The sequence below is a fragment of the Ursus arctos genome, unplaced genomic scaffold (assembly GCF_023065955.2).
Source record: "Ursus arctos isolate Adak ecotype North America unplaced genomic scaffold, UrsArc2.0 scaffold_5, whole genome shotgun sequence".
NCBI classification, from domain to species: domain Eukaryota; kingdom Metazoa; phylum Chordata; class Mammalia; order Carnivora; family Ursidae; genus Ursus; species Ursus arctos.
The window spans coordinates 3,570,264-3,589,997 of record NW_026623067.1 but is presented as its reverse complement, the minus strand read 5'-3'; the positions used below and the strand labels follow the sequence as shown (position 1 = coordinate 3,589,997).

The following is a 19,734-nucleotide window of genomic DNA, read 5'->3' as shown; positions in this document are numbered from 1 at the left end:
GAAGGAGAAGAAGGAGAAGAAGAAGGAGAAGAAGAAGAAGAAGAAGAAGGAGAAGGAGAAGGAGAAGGAGAAGGAGAAGGAGAAGGAGAAGGAGGAGGAGAAGAAGAAGAAGAAGAAGAAGGAGAAGAAGAAGAAGAAGAAAGAAGAAGAAGAAGAGGAAGAGGAGGAGGAGGAGGAGAGGAGAAAATTGAAGGTATTGTCATCCCAGATGTCAAGGTACAGTAATCAAAACAGGATGATACTGGCACAAAAATAGACACACAGGTCAATAGAACAGAAGAGACAGCCCAGAAACAAAGCCACATGTAAGTGGCCAATTAATCTGCAACAAAGGATGCAAGAATATACAATGGGGAAAAGACAGTCTTTTCAACAAATCGTGTTGGGGAAAATGGACAGCTACGTGCAGAAGAATGAAACTGGACCACTTTTTTACATCATACACAAAAATAAATTCAAAATGTATTAGAGACTTAAATATGACACCTGAAACCATAAAACTCCTAGAAGAGAACATTAGGCAGTAATTTCTTTGACATCAGCTGTAGAAACAGTTTTCTAGATATGTCTCCTCAGGCAAGGGAAATAAAACCAAAATTAAACTATATTCATCAAAATAAAAACTTTTGCACAGTGAAGGAAACCATTAATGAAACAAAAAGGCACGGGATGTCTGGGTGGCTCAGTTGGTTCAGTGTCTGCCTTCAGCTCAGGTCATGATCCCAGGGTCCTGGAATCGAGTCCTGCATCAGGCTCCCTAACAGGGAGCCTGCTTCTCCCTTAGCCTGCCTCTCCCCCTGTTTGTGCTCTCTCTCTGATAGATGATAGATGGATGATAGATAGAGAGATGATAGATGATGATAGATGATAGATAGATAGATAATAGATGATAGATAGATGATGATAGGTAGATGATAGATAGATACTAGATAGATGCTAGATAGATAGATATAGATAGATAAAATAAAAATAAAATAAAATCATACTTAATGACAAGGATTAAAAAAAGGCAGCCTACCAAATGGGAGAAGATATTTGCGAATAATATAACCAATAAAGTGTTAGTACCCAAAATATATAAAGAATGTATACAACTCAACATCAGTCATCATCATCATCATCATCATCTGGTTAAGAAATGGGCAGGAAACATGAATGTACATTTTTCAAAGAAGACATACAGATGGCCAAAAGACATGAAAAGATGCCCAACATCAGTAATCATCAAGGAAATGCAAATGAAAACTACAGTGAGGTATCACCTCATACCTGTCAGAATAGCTAAAATCAAAAGGATACAAAAGAACAAGTGTTGGTGAGAATGAGGAGAAAAAGGAACACTCCTGCATTGTTGGTGGGGATGCAAGTTGGTGCAGCCACTGTGGAAGACTGTATAGAGGTTTCTCAAAATATTAAAAATAGAGGGGCACCTCGGTGGCTCAGTCAGTTAAGTGTCTGATTCTTGATTTTGCCTCAGGTCACTATCTCAGGGTCCTGAGATGGAGCCTTGTGTTGGGCTCTGGAGTGAGTCAGGTTTTGGGCTCAGCGGGCTGTCTTCTTAAGATTCTTTCTCTCCCTGTCCTTCTGCCTCTCACCCCACTTGTGCTATCAATCAATCAATCATCCTTCAATCAATAAATCTTTAAAAAAATAGAATTCCCATATGATCCAGTAATGTTTACAATGCTGTTTACAATCCAGCATTGTTTACAATAACCACAATATAGAAGCAGCTTGTGTTTCCTTTGATAGGTGAATGGAGAAAGATGTGGTGTGTATGTATGTGTGTGTTTGTGTGTGTGTGATGGAATATTATACAGTCACAGATAAAATGAGATTTTTCCATTTACAATTATATACATGGACTTAGAGGGTATAATGCTAAGTGAAATAAATCACTCAGAGAAAGATAAACACCATTGATTTTGGACATATGTGGAATTTAAGAAACAAAACAAATGAAGAAACAAAGAAAAAAGAGATAAACAAACAAACAAACCAACCCAGACTCTTAAATATAGTCAACAAACTGGAAATTGCCAGAGGGAAGATGGGTGGGATGGTGGGTGAAATAGATAAAGGAGATTAAGAGTCCACTTGTCTTAATGAGCACTGAATAATCTATAGAATTGCTGAATATTGTACACCCAAAATAACATAACACTCTATGTTAATCATACTTCAAATAAACACACACACACACACACACACACACACACACACGGATAGAATCTAGGCAGAGCATTACCATTCTAATTATGTAGAAGTGATAATTCATTCCCTGACTTCTTAGTCTTTATTTGCAATTATTATCAGATTTGACCTGCAGGATTCTGCCACAAAATTCTTCCTCATCTCACTGAATTCATACATTTATTTTGAAGCATATTTGAATGCACAGCATTTTTGCAAACCAAAAACCATACAACCAATGTTTGCTACAATTCAGTGAAATAGTGTTTACAAAAAACTCAGTGAAATAGAGTGTTTACAAAAAAATTTCCAAACAAGATGCAAAAATTACTCCTTTCCAGAAAAAGTGTTTTTTAATTTTATTTTTTTTAATTTAAATTCAATTAGTCAGCATATAGTACATCATTAGTTTTCGACGTAGTGTTCAGTGATTGATTAGTTGTGTATAACATCCAGAAAAGAAATGTTAAAAGCAAAGGCCATTTAGAGTAAAGTCTTGGAAAAAAAAGTCAGTGCTATAACATAAACAGCAAGATGAGTTTGACTAAACTTTTATTTGAAATATAAATCTCCAAGTTATGAAAATATGTTTTTAAAATAAAAATTATAAAAAAATAAAAATTAAAAAAAATGTAAAATAAAAATAAATAAATAAGAAAATATGTTTTTATATATAGAATTGTAGAGTTACAGTAACAATAGTAAATGTTTTGTTTATATATATAGAATATTCTATAGATGAGCTTTTTCTTATGAATCAGATTTCATTGTTCGTCAGTCAGAATTGGTTTATTGGTTCAACGACAAAGTAAGAGAACCAGGCTCGTTCCTTCTACTTTATCCTCTACCTGAATGTGTGGCTTTTGTCCGCATGTGGATTGTGCCCCTCTACACACTCTATCACATTCAGTGTAGGAGGAAATAAAAATTCTGCCTCGTAACAGTTTGCCTAAATTTCTTCCATCTTAGGCACAACTTTGGAAAAAAGGAAGACACCAGTGCATCTAGAGATACAGGAAATCTGAGAGACTAAATGTATTTTTCACAAATAAAGAAAAAAGAAACGACTAGTTTAAAACATTTCTCAAATATTTTTATGGTTTTTTTTTTCTTAATATGGGAAAGTCTTTAAGAGGAGTTTCATATATGATATATTTGAGGGAAAAAATACTGAAGAATAGATTGACTAAAGTATTGACTTTATGTTGCTACGGGGTAATGGCAAAGGTGGGACTAAACACATGTATTCCATAGTATACTACAGAATGTTGTATGAATAATTAAGAAAAACAAAATGGGAGAAAATGACCCAATAGGCTTTTATTAAAAAGTTTTATGTTTTTTACCACACACAAAAGAGATGTTCATCACAGTAGTGCTTAAAAATTTTTTTTAATAGTCATGTAAAATTTATTCCCAGAATCTTTCCTAGAACTTTCTTTAGTGCCCACTTAACCTCTTTATTTCTCAAAGTATAGATAAGAGGGTTGAGCATGGGGGTCACCACGGTGTAAAAGAGGGAGACAAACTTCCCCTGGTCCTTGGACCTACTCTTGGCTGGCTGCAGATACATGAAGATGATGGTTCCATAGAAGATTATGACAACCATCAGGTGGGAGGAGCAAGTCCCAAATGCTTTCTTTCTTCCAGAAGCTGACTTAATCCCCAAAACTGCTTGGGCTATGTAGCCATAGGAAACCAGGATGATGGAAACAGGTACTATAAGGAAGATGATGCTAGCTACAAAAAGCTCAGCCTCATTGAAAGTGGTGTCCACACAAGCCAACTTGATGAGCACAGGGACCTCACAGATGAAATGATCCACTTGATGATGCCCACAGAAGGGTAGTTGCAGGGTGAGAGTGGACTGTACTAGAGTAGTGACCACCCCACTGAGCCATGCCAAAGACGCCAGGGCCATGCAAAGACGGGGATGCACTAAGACAGTGTAGTGGAGGGGACGGCAGATGGCGATGTAGCGATCATAGGACATCACAGCTAGAAGGACACACTCTGTAGATCCCAGGGCAAGAGAGACATAGAGCTGAACCACACAGCCACCGTAGGTGATGTTCTTCATAGGATCCCACAAGTTTACCAGGAGCTGAGGAATAACACTGCTGGTAAAGCAGATATCCAAAAAGGAGAGATGAGAAAGGAAAAAATACATTGGTGTATGAAGCTTGGACTCCAGACGAGATACCAGAATGATGGTGGTATTCCCAAAAATGGTTAATAAATACAAGATCAAAATGATCACAAAGAAAACCTTCCGTAAATGAGGGTAATCAGAAAAACCCCAGAGGATGAAACCCGTCAGTTTGCTCTCATTGGTACTCCTCATCATCCCCGTGTGCAAAGTGTGTTCCCAAAGGCTGTTATAGCTGAGAAAGATGACATATTACATAGAGTCAAATGAGACGGTATCACCTCCCCCAGAAGTATTCTATGTTAAGTTCTTAGAACCTATGTCCTTACCTCAAGTGACTTAGATCTTTTTTCCTACTATGTGTATTGTAAATAAATACACATCCTCTTAATGTCTTACTTCTCTGATGCTTTCTAAGATAGAGCAGAGCAGACAAATGCAAAAATATCATCATCAAGCTACAATAATTAGAACACATGGTACTGGAGTAAATGTAGTCATATAGATCAGTGGAGTAAAATAAAGGGCCCAGATATAACCCATTTATATACAGCCAATGGATCTTCAACAAAGGTACCAGGAATACATAGTGGGGAAAAGACAGTCTTTTCAATAAATGGTGCTGGGAAAGCTAAATATCCACATGCAGAAGAATGAAGTTGGATGTCAAGCTTACAAAATTTGCACCATTAATCAACTCAAAATGGATTGAAAACTTAAATGTAGGATCTAAAACTAAAACTCCTAGAAGAAACATAAAGGAAAAGCTTTATGACATTGGTCTTGGCAATGATTTTATAGATATGACACCAAAACCACAGGCAACGAAAGGAAAAATCTAGGAAATGGGAGAAAATATGTGCAAAACAAATATCCAATAAGGAGTTAATATTCAAAATATATAGAATCTCAAATGAAACAATAGCAAAATTAAAAAAAAAACTTGATTAAAAAGTAAGCAAAGTCCTCCTTACTACCCATCACAGTAAGGAGGGCACGTATTGCACGGTGCACTGGGTGTTATACGCAACTAATGAATCATGGAACTTTACATCAAAAACCAGGGATGTACTGTATGGTGACTAACATAATATAATAAAAAAATATTTAAAAATAAAGTAAGCAAAGTCTTGAATGGGCATTTCTCCAAACAAGACATACAGATGTTTAACAGGTATAGGAAAAAGTGCTCAGCATCAGTAATCATCAAGATAATGCAAATAAAAAATATAATATCAAATCACACCTGTAAATATCGATGTTATCACAAAACAAAAGATAGGAAATGTTGACAAGGTTGTGGAGAAATTAGAACCCTTATATGATGTTGGTGGGAATGTGAAATGGTACAGACATAATGAAAAACAGAAACAAATTCCTCAAAAAATCAAAAATAAAATGGTCATATGACCCAACAATCCCATTTCTGGTATACATCCAAAAGAATTTAAAACAGGATCTCAAAGAAATATCTTCATCTTTGTGTTCATTGCAGCATTATGTACAATAGCTGACTTAAGTGTCCATCCACAGGTGAATGGAGATGCTGTTTATTACTCATCCTTAATTAATGTAATATTTGATATTAATGTAATGTTATACAGCCTTAAAAAAGAAAGCCTGCAATACACAGCAACATCGATGGACCTTGAGGGCATCATGCTACGTGAAATACGCCAGACACGGAAGGAAAAATACTCCTCCTACGTATATAAAACAGTTAAACTTACAGAAACAAAAAATAAAATGGTGTGGTGGTCAGGGGATGGGAGGTGAGGAAAACAGGAAGTTGTTCAATGGTTATAAAATTACAGTCATACAAATGAATGAATTCTAGAAAACGACAGTCCAACATATTGCCTGAATCTAACAACACTGTATTATGCAATTAAAATTTGTTAAGTGGGTAAATCATGTTAAGTATTCTTATCACACACACACACACACACACACACACAGAAGACACAAGTAAAGCAGGAAGCTTCTGCAGGTAATTTATTACCTTGATTATGGTGATGGTTCATAAATATGTCCAGATTCATCAACTGTATGCTTCAAATATGTAAAGATTTTTGTGCATCACTTATACCTCAATAAAACTGTGTGTGTGTGGTGGGGGGAAGCAATATTATCTGTTGTAGGAAATAAATTAGACAATCATTTCCATCCCATCAAATTTACCTCTTTATATTAGTGTCTTTCTAGTTATGGAAAGACAGAAAACACAATTAATTTCAATAGAAGGAAAAAAAGGTTTTATTTAAGGTTTTATTTAAGCAATTTTCAATCAAGAGGGAATAAAATCTTTTTTTTCATCACCCAAAAATAGTGGAAGTTAGTTATAAGTTTATGTTTTTAAAAATATACCAGATGTGATGGTCATTACAATTTTTTTTAAAGACATTACTTTAAAAATCAAGTCCTGAGAGCTCAGAATGGGTTGACCCACTCAAAGGCACACGCATATTAGTAAGTGTATTAGGGAAACACTCCAGTCTAGTTCTTGCTTCAGCTCGTTCTATGCACGATCTTTCTTCTTCCTTCTCAGTGTGTTTGTCTCTTACTTTTTCTTTCCTACTCCTTTTTTCAGAGGCTCAGGACACTCCAGACTCTGAAATTAATTTTTAGGAAATGAAATGCTATCCATATAGTTTTAGATTTCTTTTTCCTGGAATCATGTATACTTTAGTCATCAGCTCAAAGTGTGAATGCAAAATGTGGCTCTTGTTTCGGAAACAACTAATTAAGGGGATATTTTATTTCCAATGATGGCATTGTATACAACTTATAAAACAATAGTACTTAGCAGGCCAATAATTATGATTCATCATAAAAAGGTCAGCCTTCTTTTACACCACAGCTACCAATGAAACTTTTCTCAGTATCATACTTTAATACTACACTCCAAAACCTTTGTCCTTAGTTGTATGGGAAACTAGCTTATGGATTATTTTTTTTCACTTGACTAGGTAATATACAACAGCTTCTCTATGTATCTGCTCACAACAGCTTCTGAGATTCATGAGGCCTGGGTCATATATAATATAATTTCGTAGCACCCAGTCCTTGGATTGTTCAGCACAAAGTAGCCTCTCAAAAATCAGTCAGCAATTCACCCAAATCACATTCACCATTTTATACCTATTTCATTATCCTTAAAGAGACTAACACATGTCTAGTCAACAGTAGAGGTAATGATGGTTATCATTACCAAATGAACGAATGAGCAGGTCTCCAGACTGGAGCTCCCTCAAACACATGCTATTCTGCCGTCTATTTAAACATGGCTATATCAGAATGGCCAAAATCAGCAACACAGGAAACCACAGGAGTTGTCAAAGATGCAGAGAAAGGGGAACCCTCTTGCACTGTTGGTGGGAATGCAGGCTGGTGCAGCCACTCTGGAAAACAGTATGGCGGTTCCTCAAAACGTTAAAAATAGAGCTACCCTACAACCCAGCAATTGCACTACTATTTTTCCAAAGGATACAAAAATACTGATTTGAAGGGACACATGCACCCTGATATTTATAACAGCATTTTTAACAATAACCAAACTATGGAAAGAGCCCGAATGTCTGTGGACTGATGAATGGATAAAGAAGATGTGGTATATATGTACAGTGGAATATTACTCAGCCATCAAAAAGAATGAAATTTTGCCATTTGCAACGACATGGATGGAGCTAGAGTGTCTTATGCTAAGCAAAACAAGTCAGTCAGAGAAAGGCAAATATCATATGAGTTCACTCTTATGTGAAATTTAAAAAACAAAACAGGAGCACCTGGGTGGCTCAGTCGTTAAGCCTCTGCCTTCGGCTCAGGGCATGATCCCAGAGTCCTGGGATCGAGCCCCGCATCAGGATCCTCCAATGGGAGCCTGCTTCTTCCTCTCCCACTCCCCCTGCCTGTGTTCCCTCTCTCTCTGGCTGTCTCTTTCTCTCTCTGTCAAATAAATAAATAAAATCTTTAAAAAAATAAAAATAAAAAACAAAACAGATGAACATATGGGAGGGGGGGAAAGAAAAGAGAAGGAGGCAAACCATAAAAGAGACTCTTAATGACAGAGAACAAACTGAGGGTTGGTGGATGGGAGGTGGATGGGGGGATGGGCTAAATGGGTGATGGGCATTAAGGAGGCACTTGTTGGGATGAGCACTGGGTGTTGTATGTAAGTGATATATCTCTAAATTCTACTCCTGAAACTCATATTATACTATATGTTAACTAGAATTTAAATAAAACTTATAAAGACATAAAATATAAAATTAAGCTAAACTAAACTAAAATAAACATGTATTAAAAGCATTAATTTGATAAGGGGACTTATAACATGGTAAGTAGCAGTCAGGCCACACAGAGCCCTCTTGGTGTTGATGAATTCCACCTCAATCTTGTAATTACAAAATAGAAACATCCTGTAATATTCTCATCGTTATTTTGTCTTTTTGCCCCATTCTTTCCTAGTAGGAAACTTCATGTATTTTATATCTTATTAAAGAAAATATATGTCAATTACAAAAGCAAATCCTTCCTTTTTCAAATTCATTTTTTTCATGAGTAAATATTATGCAAAATTAATTATTTTTTAGTTCTCTCTTTGTCACTTCAGGCCAGAGCCCTGCAAAATGTCCCCATCCCTTTCACTGGTGAGCCCTGTAATCACCACTTTCAATATACATGGTGAACAAACACTGCCTCAGTTTACCCTCCCTGTCATTCTGAACCTTTAGAGATTTCACTGTACATATCCACAAGTGGACTCACGGAGAACAGCAGCAGTGTCCAGTCACCTTCCAAAGGTGCGTTGCAGAGTTCACAAAAAGTAATTAATTCCACTTCTAAATAACACTGAGCTCAGACGCCTTTAATCATAGCAATTTTTCTGATCAAGTTAAAAATCCTCATTACTCATTAAGAACATCTTACATTACTAAACTTTGAGGGTTTTTAAATTAGTTCTATAAAAGCATTATTAAGATGTAAATATTGGCAGTGAATACAGTATTTCCACAACTTTTCAAAACTATATTTCAATAACTATTTCAATAACTTCAAATCTTATAGCTTCAACACATTAAACAGGGAGTCAAAGGAGAATATTCTAAACAGGAACAGTCCTAAAACTATGGAATGTGTAAGCCTATATAACATATTCCATGTATATGTGCCCAATATATTGAAACTAACAAAATCACATGAACAGAAAGAGTGAGACCCTCTTCTCTAAGTGCCATCCTATACATGACTCACTTGGAAAAACAAGGTGTAAAATGTAGCAGGCCATGAATAATAAAATACCCCACTGAAGATGTGCTCCATAGCTGGGAAGAATAACTAGATTCATATGTGAGACACTGGGCTGAACACCAAGTTGCACTAAACATGGTTCTGGAGCTGAGATAACTTTTATTAGAGGGAACAAGTGATAGAAAAGACCATATCATTGTGAACTTTCCAGGTGTCTTTCGAACTTGCCCACCAAGTGACTGAAGGATAGAACACAAATTTTAAATGACCAAGATTTACTCCTCCAGCTCATGTTCTAAAAATCTAACTAAAATAGCATCCAGGGATATTACTCAACCATCAAAAAGAATGAAATCTTGCCATTTGTAATGATGTGGAAGAAAGAAAACAGGTTTCATCAGGATAAAAAGCTTCTGCACAGCAAAGGAAACAATCAACAAAACTAAAAGGCAGCCTACGGAATGGGAGAAGATATGTGCAAATGACACTACAGATAAAGGACTAATATCCAAGATCTATAAAGAACTTACCAAACTCAACACCCAAAAACCAAATAATCCAGTCAAGAAATGGGCAAAAGACATGAACAGACATTCCTCCAAAGAAGACATAAAAATGGCCAACAGACACAAGAAAAAATGTTCCACATCACTCACTCAGCATCAGGGAAATACATATCAAAACCACAATGAGATACCACCTTACACCAGTTAGAATGGCTAAAATTAAGTCAGGAAACAACTGTTGGAGAGGATGCAGAGAAAAGGGAACCCTCTTACACTGTTGGTGGAATGCAAACTGGTGCAGCCACTCTAGAAAACAGTGTGGAAGTTCCTCAAGAAGTTAAAACAGAACTACTTATGACCCATTAATTGCACTACTAGGTACTTGTCTAAAGGATACAAATGTAGTGACTTGAAGGGGCACCTGTACCCCAATATTTATAGCAGAAATGTCCACAAACTGTGGAAAGAGCCCAGATGTCCTTCAACAGATGAAAGGATAAAGAAGATGTGATATATATATATATATATATATATATATATATATATATATATATATATATATAAAGTGGATATTACTCAACCATCAAAAAGAATGAAATCTTGCCTTTGCAATGACGTGGATGGGACTAGAGGGTATTATGTTAAGTGAAATAAGTCAGTCAGAGAATGACAAATACCATATGATTTTCACTCAATGGTGGAATCTAAGAACAAAACCAATGAACACAGGGGAAGGGAAGGAAAAATAAAATAAGATGAAAACAGAGAGGTGGGCAAACCATAAGCGACTCTTAACTCTAGGAAACAAACTGAGGGTTGCTGGGGGGGGGCATGGGGTAATTGGGTGATGGGCATTAAGGAGGGCACTGGTAATGAGCACTGGGTGTTGTATGTAAGTGATGAATCACTGAATTCTACCTGTGAAACTAATAATACACTATGTGTTCACTAGATTTAATTTAAATAAAAATTAAAATGAAAAATAAGAGAATGACAGTGCATGGCAAAGACCATGAAGGTATACATTGCTAACACAAATGACTTAAACAGAAGCTTCGGTGCTCTCTTTTTCAATCACTCTCTTATCAAGAGCATTTTTTCTCTAAAATGAAAAAGCAGAAATAAAGAATCTGCCTAAATTAGAGGAATTCTGTATAGTCATATGTCCCTACATACGCTGGTACACATCTCAAAATTTTCAAAGTTAGTGAACTTTGACATCAAACACTCGCAGCTTAACACTATGAAAGCTAACATGGAAGCTAAAGTACGAATTCTCGCAGTGACTTTATAACTAATTAACTATAACTTGTTAATCCACAATGAAACATAGCCTATTAAATTCCCAGGCACCAAGTAACATAAAATACAACACACTGGTCATATAATAAGGTTTGTGTCCTTGACCAGGTATTAAGCTTTAATGAAAAACTCAATTATGTGGAGAATAGAAATTTTTCTCGTTATTATATTCTCTAGTTCATTGCTGTAAAACTTAAATAAATAATAAAGATTTAGGTGAAAGAGGATGCCAGAATTTCAATTGGGGTTATTAAATGAATTATTTTTTTAAAAATCTGAATATTAAAATGTAAGCATACTTTTTAATACTTCGTTTAAACAAGATAAAATGAGAAAAAAATTAATATAAATGTTAGAAAAATGCCAGAAAATAAAACCTAGTAAAAACAAAGACAATATTTTATGTAGCGTAATAAACAAAAGTAATCATGAATATTAATATAACATCCTCCAAAAGTATTAAAAATAGTATGTTAAAGATAACACAAAATTAAGATAATTTTTAAAATATTTCGGAAACAGCTTAATAATTTAATAATTTTCATATAAAACAGCAAATTAAGAGGCAATATTGTAAACAATTTGTATGTTTTGTTACATAACTGTAAAACACCTGCATTACAAAGCACTATCATCGTTTTCTTAATTAAAGCAGAAAATATCTGTAAACAAAGACACATTTCCTTGAATATACAATGATAGGATGGAAACAATGAGACTGTCTATTTGGGACTGAATAAATCATGCTAATCGGTGCTTCTTTTACCAATAACGAAGGAGTGTCTTTCAAAGTCCAACCAAACTTCCCTTCCAGTCCCCTCAGACGCTGACCACGCCCCTCATGCTTCTGCTTCTCCTTTCTGTGCAAACTGGTCTTCCTTGCCAGTCAACACACACAATAGCCTGGGCCCTAAACTACCATATGAAGCTGAATTTTGCATTTGGCAACGGAAAAGACCTTTTAACATGAGCACTTCTAGTCCGTTTGTCCAGAACCTATCCACAGTAACAGGTAGCATCCCATGGGACAGAGTTCCCTACACCTTTGCAGATAATGCTTTCTGTGTCCCCACAGTCACCCACCACCTTTAAAGACCGCTGACTATGCCAGCCTCAGAACACAAAATCATCCTAATCAATGCTATTTTGGGTATACCTCCCACCTATCTACCTTAAAGGACAGTAAGCATCTGGGTGTTTCCATATCACACAGTGTCCAGCCTGATTATCATATGAGCGTTGACAAAGCCCTGCCCCTGCTTGTGCTGGACACCCCCACAGCCGCTCACACCCACTTGGAGCTTGTTCCTGGTCTTGTTGAGAACCTGGTCTCCAGATTCCAGCTCTAGAGTCACTTTCCCAGTCTGCTATTCTAGGTTGACCCTATTGGATACACTACATGGATCAACGAACGTTGTGAACTCTGGCGTCGCACCTCCTTCTCTAAGTGAAATTATTTTCACTTTGAGAATAGTGTGCCATCCGTTATTTCACAGTGTGATTGTAGGGCATGAGTTGAAAGTGCCGTCGTATTATTAATCTCCTCTAAATACTTTCCAGTGTACAAATGTTGCCGTGAACGTTTAACCCGCTACTCTATTCTGGTAGTCTCCTTTTTTTTTTCCTTCTAAGATCCAACAACAAAACACAAAAATAGGAACTTACTTTTAAACATACTAAAAAACAACTTTCTCATCCAAATAGAATAACTCTAGGCCAAAGAACACAAATATGTCAGATGCACTTTGTAATAACAACAAAAGTTTCATTCGAAAGCAACTTTTAAAATTGAGCTCAGAGGCACCTGGGTGGCTCCGTTGGTTAAGCAACCAGCTCTTGGTTTGGGCTCAGGTTGTGTGCTTGGGGTCGTGGGATTGACCCGGCATCAGGCTCCCCACTCAGCGGGCAGTCTGCTTCTCTCTTTGCCCCTCCCCCTGCTCTCTCTAAAATAAACAAATACATACATAAATAAAATCTTTTTAAAAATTGAGTTCAAATGCTCTCTCACAAATTAGAAAATTATGAGATGTGCCATGAAAGGAGGGAGCATGCTGATGTAAAATACAAGCATCTTCATTGTCTGCAGAATCAAACGTAGCCCCGGAGAAGATCAGGAGACTGCAAGTAGACAAAGGAGCAAAGAGGGCAAGTGGACGTGTGTGCCATATACTAATCTCCTTTTGGATCCAAATTTTTGAGAATTTATTTGTAGTCATAATTAAGATCAATTGGTTAAGCAAATAATGTATATCCTCACTTAATTCCCTTTTAACTCAATGAGATTGTCTTCACACCCTGGTAAGATGTCTCACAAATCTGTATCACAGGCAAAAATATTTGGGTGGGATGATTTTTTTTCAGTTTGAAGAATATAGAAAGCTCAGGAATGAACAATTTAAACCCAGTTTTTGCTGCCTTTGAGCAGAAGGGATATTGGGTATAAAAAAGAGAAGCGGGGGGCACCTGGGTGGCTCAGTGGTTAAGCGTCTGCCTTCAGCTCAGGGCATGATCCCAGGGGTCCTGGGATTGAGCCCCGCATTGGGCTCCCTGCTCAGCGAGAAGCCAGCTTCTCCCTCTCACACTGCCCCTGCTTGTGTTCCCTCTCTCTCTGCCTCTCTCTGTGTAAACAAAACAAAACAAAACAAAACAAAACAAAACAAAACTTAGAAAAAAAGAGAGAGAGAGAATGAAATAAATAGAGTTTTATGAGATATTTCCTGTTTGGTTTTGAATAGTCCGAGACAACATGCAAAGACTAGTCTGAAATTCACAGGCTTCACAATTCTGAGTTGCTTTAATTTTATAGTTTGATCTACGTGCAATAAAACATACAAGCTGACCATAAACGTAAATGTACCTATTTCAGGCCAAGAACGTTCGTTCTGGCCTCAGGAGTCACTGCAGTTACTCTGCAGTATCTTCAGCTGCCTGTGTCTTGAGAGGAAATAAAAAGGCGTCCCCAGGTTAAAGTCCTAGAAAGGACCAACTAGGAACCTCATGCAAGGTTCTGAGAAAAAGAGGCGTCCGGGTTGTTGTAGACGCCAGTCACTGACTGGCACCGAACCAGAGAGCAGTAGGCCCAGAGAGATACTTAACCTCTCTCCGCTGCCTGGAAAGGTATGCGAGATGTGGAAGCCAGTCATTGAGAGCTGGGAGCACAGGAGGAGCTTGACCCTCAGTTATGCTTATGAAGTAACACAATGGCTAGAAAGCGACCTCTCTGGGCCTGAATCTCTCTGCAACATCTCCAAAAGTTGGTGCTCCTGGTCCATGCAGTTTGTTGTACAACATGGAAATGCTCGTTCCAAATAAGGGAAATTAAATGGTTTCTAGACTATATGTCAGGACTTGCTTGGGAACATGTCAGAAGAAAGTGAGCTAACCTCAGTGACTACACTTCTAAGAAAAAGTACTTGGAAGTTAGAAACCCCAGTGACTTACCTCTGCGATGAAGAAATGGCGTAAGCTGGGAAAGAGGAAAAAAAAATCCTGTTGTTGTGGCCTAACCACATCCCCAGAAGGGTAAGAGAATTACCATCTTCCCTCCATGGAAAATGTGTAGCTCATTAAAATGTCCATAGGAGAGGATGCTGGGACATGGCCATGCACAAGAGCCCTGCGGTCATAATTTCCCCCTATCACGTAAGGATTCACTAAATAAGACATTGGAAGCTTCTGTTGATAGTTTCCAAAACACCACCAGTTAAATTAATCCTGATTATCCCATTGTAATGCAATAGGCGGTAGAAAAATGCTATCTTTCAGTAATCATACAGAATTCAGAGAAATTACAGTAATTCAGAAAAATAACCTCAAGAGTAAATTCCTTGAGTAATTGGCTCACAATATCATGGTGTCTCTGGACTGAGTTCCAATGGGACACCAAATGCCAGACATTATTGCACTCTGCTATTCTCACTATAGTAAACTGCTCTTTTACATTTTTTAGCAGAAAAATTAATACGTCTATCCTTATTTATCTTTCCTACTCTCATAACACTTTAATTGTCCTGTGGAAGTAAAAATGAATTGTTGCTGTATTGTTTTTCAGAATAGGAGAGTTCCCATTTTTCCTGGGTTATCTAAGTCTCTGATCATGCTTATCAACAACTCCCAAACTCTGCCTAAGAGTTCTATTTTCATTTCCCATATGTTTTACTAGACCACTAAGCCCCAGTTTACTTGGAGTCAGAGACGTTTGTGCATTCCTCAGCACAAAGGAAAACATTCTCTTTCCAACCATATCTTGTTATATTCTATATATCCTCTGACTCTTCTAATAATTTTAAAGAAAATGGCCTCTCTGTCATCTAAAATGGATTGTACCATTTGAAGACTACTTGGCTTCTGTTACAAGCTGTCAGCCTCTTTAAAATTCACCCATGGAAACTTTCCTTTCTTATACACATATTAACTTATTTGTAATTAAGCAAATAACAATATAAACTCTTTCCTCCTTCTTCAAGTTGATGCACTACTGTTTAGATAAGGTTATTTTAGTACCAAAAATCCAAGTAAAATAAAAACACATAGCCATTAGGCTTATAACTTGATTGAGATAGATTTGATTTTATATATTTTTTTAATTTTTTTTAAGATTTTATTTATTTATTCGACAGAGATAGAGACAGCCAGCGAGAGAGGGAACACAAGCAGGGGGAGTGGGAGAGGAAGAAGCAGGCTCACAGCAGAGGAGCCTGATGTGGGGCTCGATCCCATAACGCCGGGATCACGCCCTGAGCCGAAGGCAGACGCTTAACCGCTGTGCCACCCAGGCGCCCCCAGATTTGATTTTATAGTCAACTTGCTGAAAGTGACTTTCTCCCCCAAAATTGACTAATTTTGTTAGATAGTAGATACTGTCACATAGTAAAAATCTACCAATTAATTGAATTGGACCACTAACATATAAACTCTATAAAGGCATGGGTACTATTTCCTTCACATCTGTGCCTTCAATGCCTCAATAATTATTGGACAAATAAATGCATTTCTTAAAGCAGATAAGACAAGCATGAGTTCCACGGTGCATTAAGAATTGTGTGTACCTAGTAATGTAAGATAGAGGCTATAATGGAAGAGGTGATTGATTAAATAAATAAATATCTCTCCATCTACTAAGGAAGCCATCTCAGCAGTAGGCACGTAGTAGGAAATTAAAATGGAAAGAAGTGGGTAAACTAGAGAGATAATTAAATGGTGAAATCCACAGAATTGTGTGTAGATTACATACAGTTTGTGAAAGAAAGGGCAGGATTAAGATGATGCATGTTCCACTTCGTGATATTGAGAATAGTGAGAAAGAGCCAAAGGCAGGGAGCTCTCAACTTAGTTATAATGTGCTCATTTTGAAGTTGTTTTAATACACCCAGGTAGAGAAGTAAAATACATATCTGAACATGAGAATATAGATAGAAAATGTCTTTGTTGAAATACAAATCTGGGAGTCACCCGTAAATACATTCTACTTTAAATTGTGATTAAGTCAAAACATAGTTGCCATTCTCAAAAACCTACTAAGGAGAGAAATACAAAAAAAAATCAGAAACTTGTCAAACAGGGAGGAAAGTGCAGCAACAGAGATCAGCTCAGTGTGTGAAGGAAACTTGACCACAACCTCAGGGTCCAGTAATCCATGATGTATTGAAAGAGTAATGCCACTGAAGTTTAGGATTTCCTCTTTCTGTTTTGAGCAAATGGTCAAAATACCTCGATCTCTGCAAAATAAAATTATAACAATACCCATCTAGTCTACATTTGTGGCTATTAAATAAAATAAGCTTTATTAATAAACCTTATTAAAAGTCAAATGTTTAGGAGATTGATCTCATTTTAATTTTGGTTGTTCAATATTATACATTCCAGTTCATAGATGGTATAAAGGTTATACAAATTGTTCAGGTCACACAGCTCTTTTGTAGTGAAATGGGCATTCAAACTTAGGTTTGTCCAACTCAAAAATTCAAGCACTACTGAATTTTTTCTACCAAAACCCACTATAGGTTTATGAACATAACCAAATAATTTTTGAATCATTGTCCATTAAACGAGTCAGTAGTAATAACTGCCTCCTAAAAAATTCTTGATAATCATGTTTAACTAAGTCAAAAAGTACTCCCAAGAATTTTTTTCAGTGATGCCTTCACTTCCTTGTTTCTCAGGGTGTAGATGAGGGGGTTGAGTATGGGGGTCACCACGGTGTAAAAGAGGGAAACAAACTTTCCCTGGTCCTTGGACCTACTCTTGGCTGGCTGCAGATACATGAAGATGATGGTTCCATAGAAGATTATGACAACCATCAGGTGGGAGGAGCAAGTCCCAAATGCTTTGTGCCGACCGATGGCTGACTTGATCTTCAGAACTGCTAGGGCAATGTGCCAATAGGAGATCAGAATGAGTGATAAAGGCACCACCAGGAATAAAACACTAGCCACGAAGAGCTCTGCCTGGTTGAAAGTGGTGTCCACACAAGCCAACTTGATGAGCATAGGGACCTCACAGAAAAAATGATCCACTTGGCGATGCCCACAGAAAGGCAGCTGCAGGGTGAGAGTGGACTGTATGAGGGTGGTGGCCACCCCACTGAGCCATGACACAGATGCCAGGATATGACAGAGTCCAGGGCGCATGGCAAAGGCATAATGTAGAGGACGGCAGACGGCAATGTAGCGATCATAGGACATCACAGCCAGGAGGACACACTCTGTGGATCCCAGGGCAAGAGAGACATAGAGCTGAACCACACAGCCACCATATGTGATGGACTTATCTGAACCACCCAAGTTGACTAGAAGCTGAGGAATAATGCTGCTGGTGAAACAGAGGTCCAGGAAGGAGAGATGGGAGAGAAAAAAGTACATGGGAGTGTGCAGTTTAGAGTCCAGGAGGGATACTAGGATGATAGTGGCATTGCCTAGGAGAGTCATCAGGTAAAAAAACAATATTATCCCAAAGAGAAACAGCTCTAACTGAGGCCGGTCAGAAAAGCCTACCAAAATGAACCCAGGGAGTGTGCTGTCATTAGTCCACCACATTACTCTTTGGTTATTAACTCCAGAGTGATAAAGTCATATTAAACAGAAACTGCAGGGATTTTATGTAAATTCCTTCACAATTAAGATCTAAGTGTTGAAAATAGGACTTTGGATGTAGGTAAAGATAAAGAGAATATTGTGTGCGATGTCATTGATTATCCCACGAAGTGGCATACCTAGTGTGTTGATCATAGGTTTTCCATCTACCTTGAGGACAAAACAAAAGTTAAAATGCATCAAAGATAAGGTTTTCCCCACTGTTTCATCAATATCTTTTTTTTCAATATAAAGTTAATGGAACTGTGTAGGAAATATGGGAATTACAAACACCACATGCATTCTCAGAATCTATCAAATGGATGGATAAATTAGGTAGGAACATGATGAAACATGTCAGAATGTACAAGATATCACTTGGGTAAACAGTGTGTTATGAGAATGCAGAGTAGGGAGAAGAATCTATAGAGGAAAGGTTGAGATTAAGTTCAAGGGTTAGGTTATGTCTTGCTCTTAAAAAATGAGAAGGAGAGCAATCAAAGACCATAGAATTGAACGATGGTAAGAAATGAGTATAGAAATGGAGAGTACTCTATAGAGTGTCATCAAAAAGAAAGGAACTCGATTTGAGGTGTGATTATTGCATATACTGGCTATGCTACATACCAGAATATGATACTGACAAGGTAAATTTGAGTCACCTTTTCAATGACCATAAACATCACTAATTTGGATAGCAGAGGTTCTTGTTAGGAAGGTTGTTGTTTGATTTGAATTGTCCTTTTCAAGATAAATAAGGCTACACAATACAGATTTGTGGGGGGGTGTAGCTAGAGGGGAGGTGGGCAAGGGGATGGGTGAAAGAGGTGATGGGCATTAAGGAGTGCACTTTTCATGATAAGCACCGAGTGTTGTATGAAAGTGTTGAATTACTAAATCCTAAACCTGAAACTAATATCACACTGTATGTTAACTAGCCAGAATTTAAATAAAAACTTGGGAGAAAAAAGAAACAATTTAGAAGATTTTTAAAAAGAAGACACTCTAGTCCAAAACTATGTAGGCAGCCAATATAACAGTGAACTAATTTGGGAGAGAATGAAGGTGATGTAAATAGAATGCAAGAAATGCTGCAGAGAGTTAAGGGACAATCATTAAGATTTAACTACCAATGGGATATCGGATGAATGAATAGGAAGAAGTTAAATTATTGAAGTTTTACATATGAAAAAGGGGGATGGAGTAATTAAGAACAGCCTGCATCCATTCAGTCCCAAGTCACTTGGTGATGCCAGGAAGAATC

General features: G+C 37.2%; 2 protein-coding genes across 2 annotated transcripts; both read right to left on the bottom strand.

Annotated features, from left to right (window-relative positions):
- Nucleotides 1-3,592: 3,592 nt before the first annotated feature.
- On the bottom strand, nt 3,593-4,537 carry LOC113247466 (olfactory receptor 2G2-like). Its single transcript, XM_026488563.3, has one exon. It carries the CDS (start codon nt 4,535-4,537, stop codon nt 3,593-3,595), a length of 945 nt encoding a protein of 314 aa, XP_026344348.3.
- Nucleotides 4,538-17,504: 12,967 nt separating this feature from the next.
- LOC113247496 (olfactory receptor 2G2-like) lies at nt 17,505-18,434 on the bottom strand. Its single transcript, XM_026488590.1, has one exon. It carries the CDS (start codon nt 18,432-18,434, stop codon nt 17,505-17,507), a length of 930 nt encoding a protein of 309 aa, XP_026344375.1.
- Nucleotides 18,435-19,734: the final 1,300 nt, after the last annotated feature.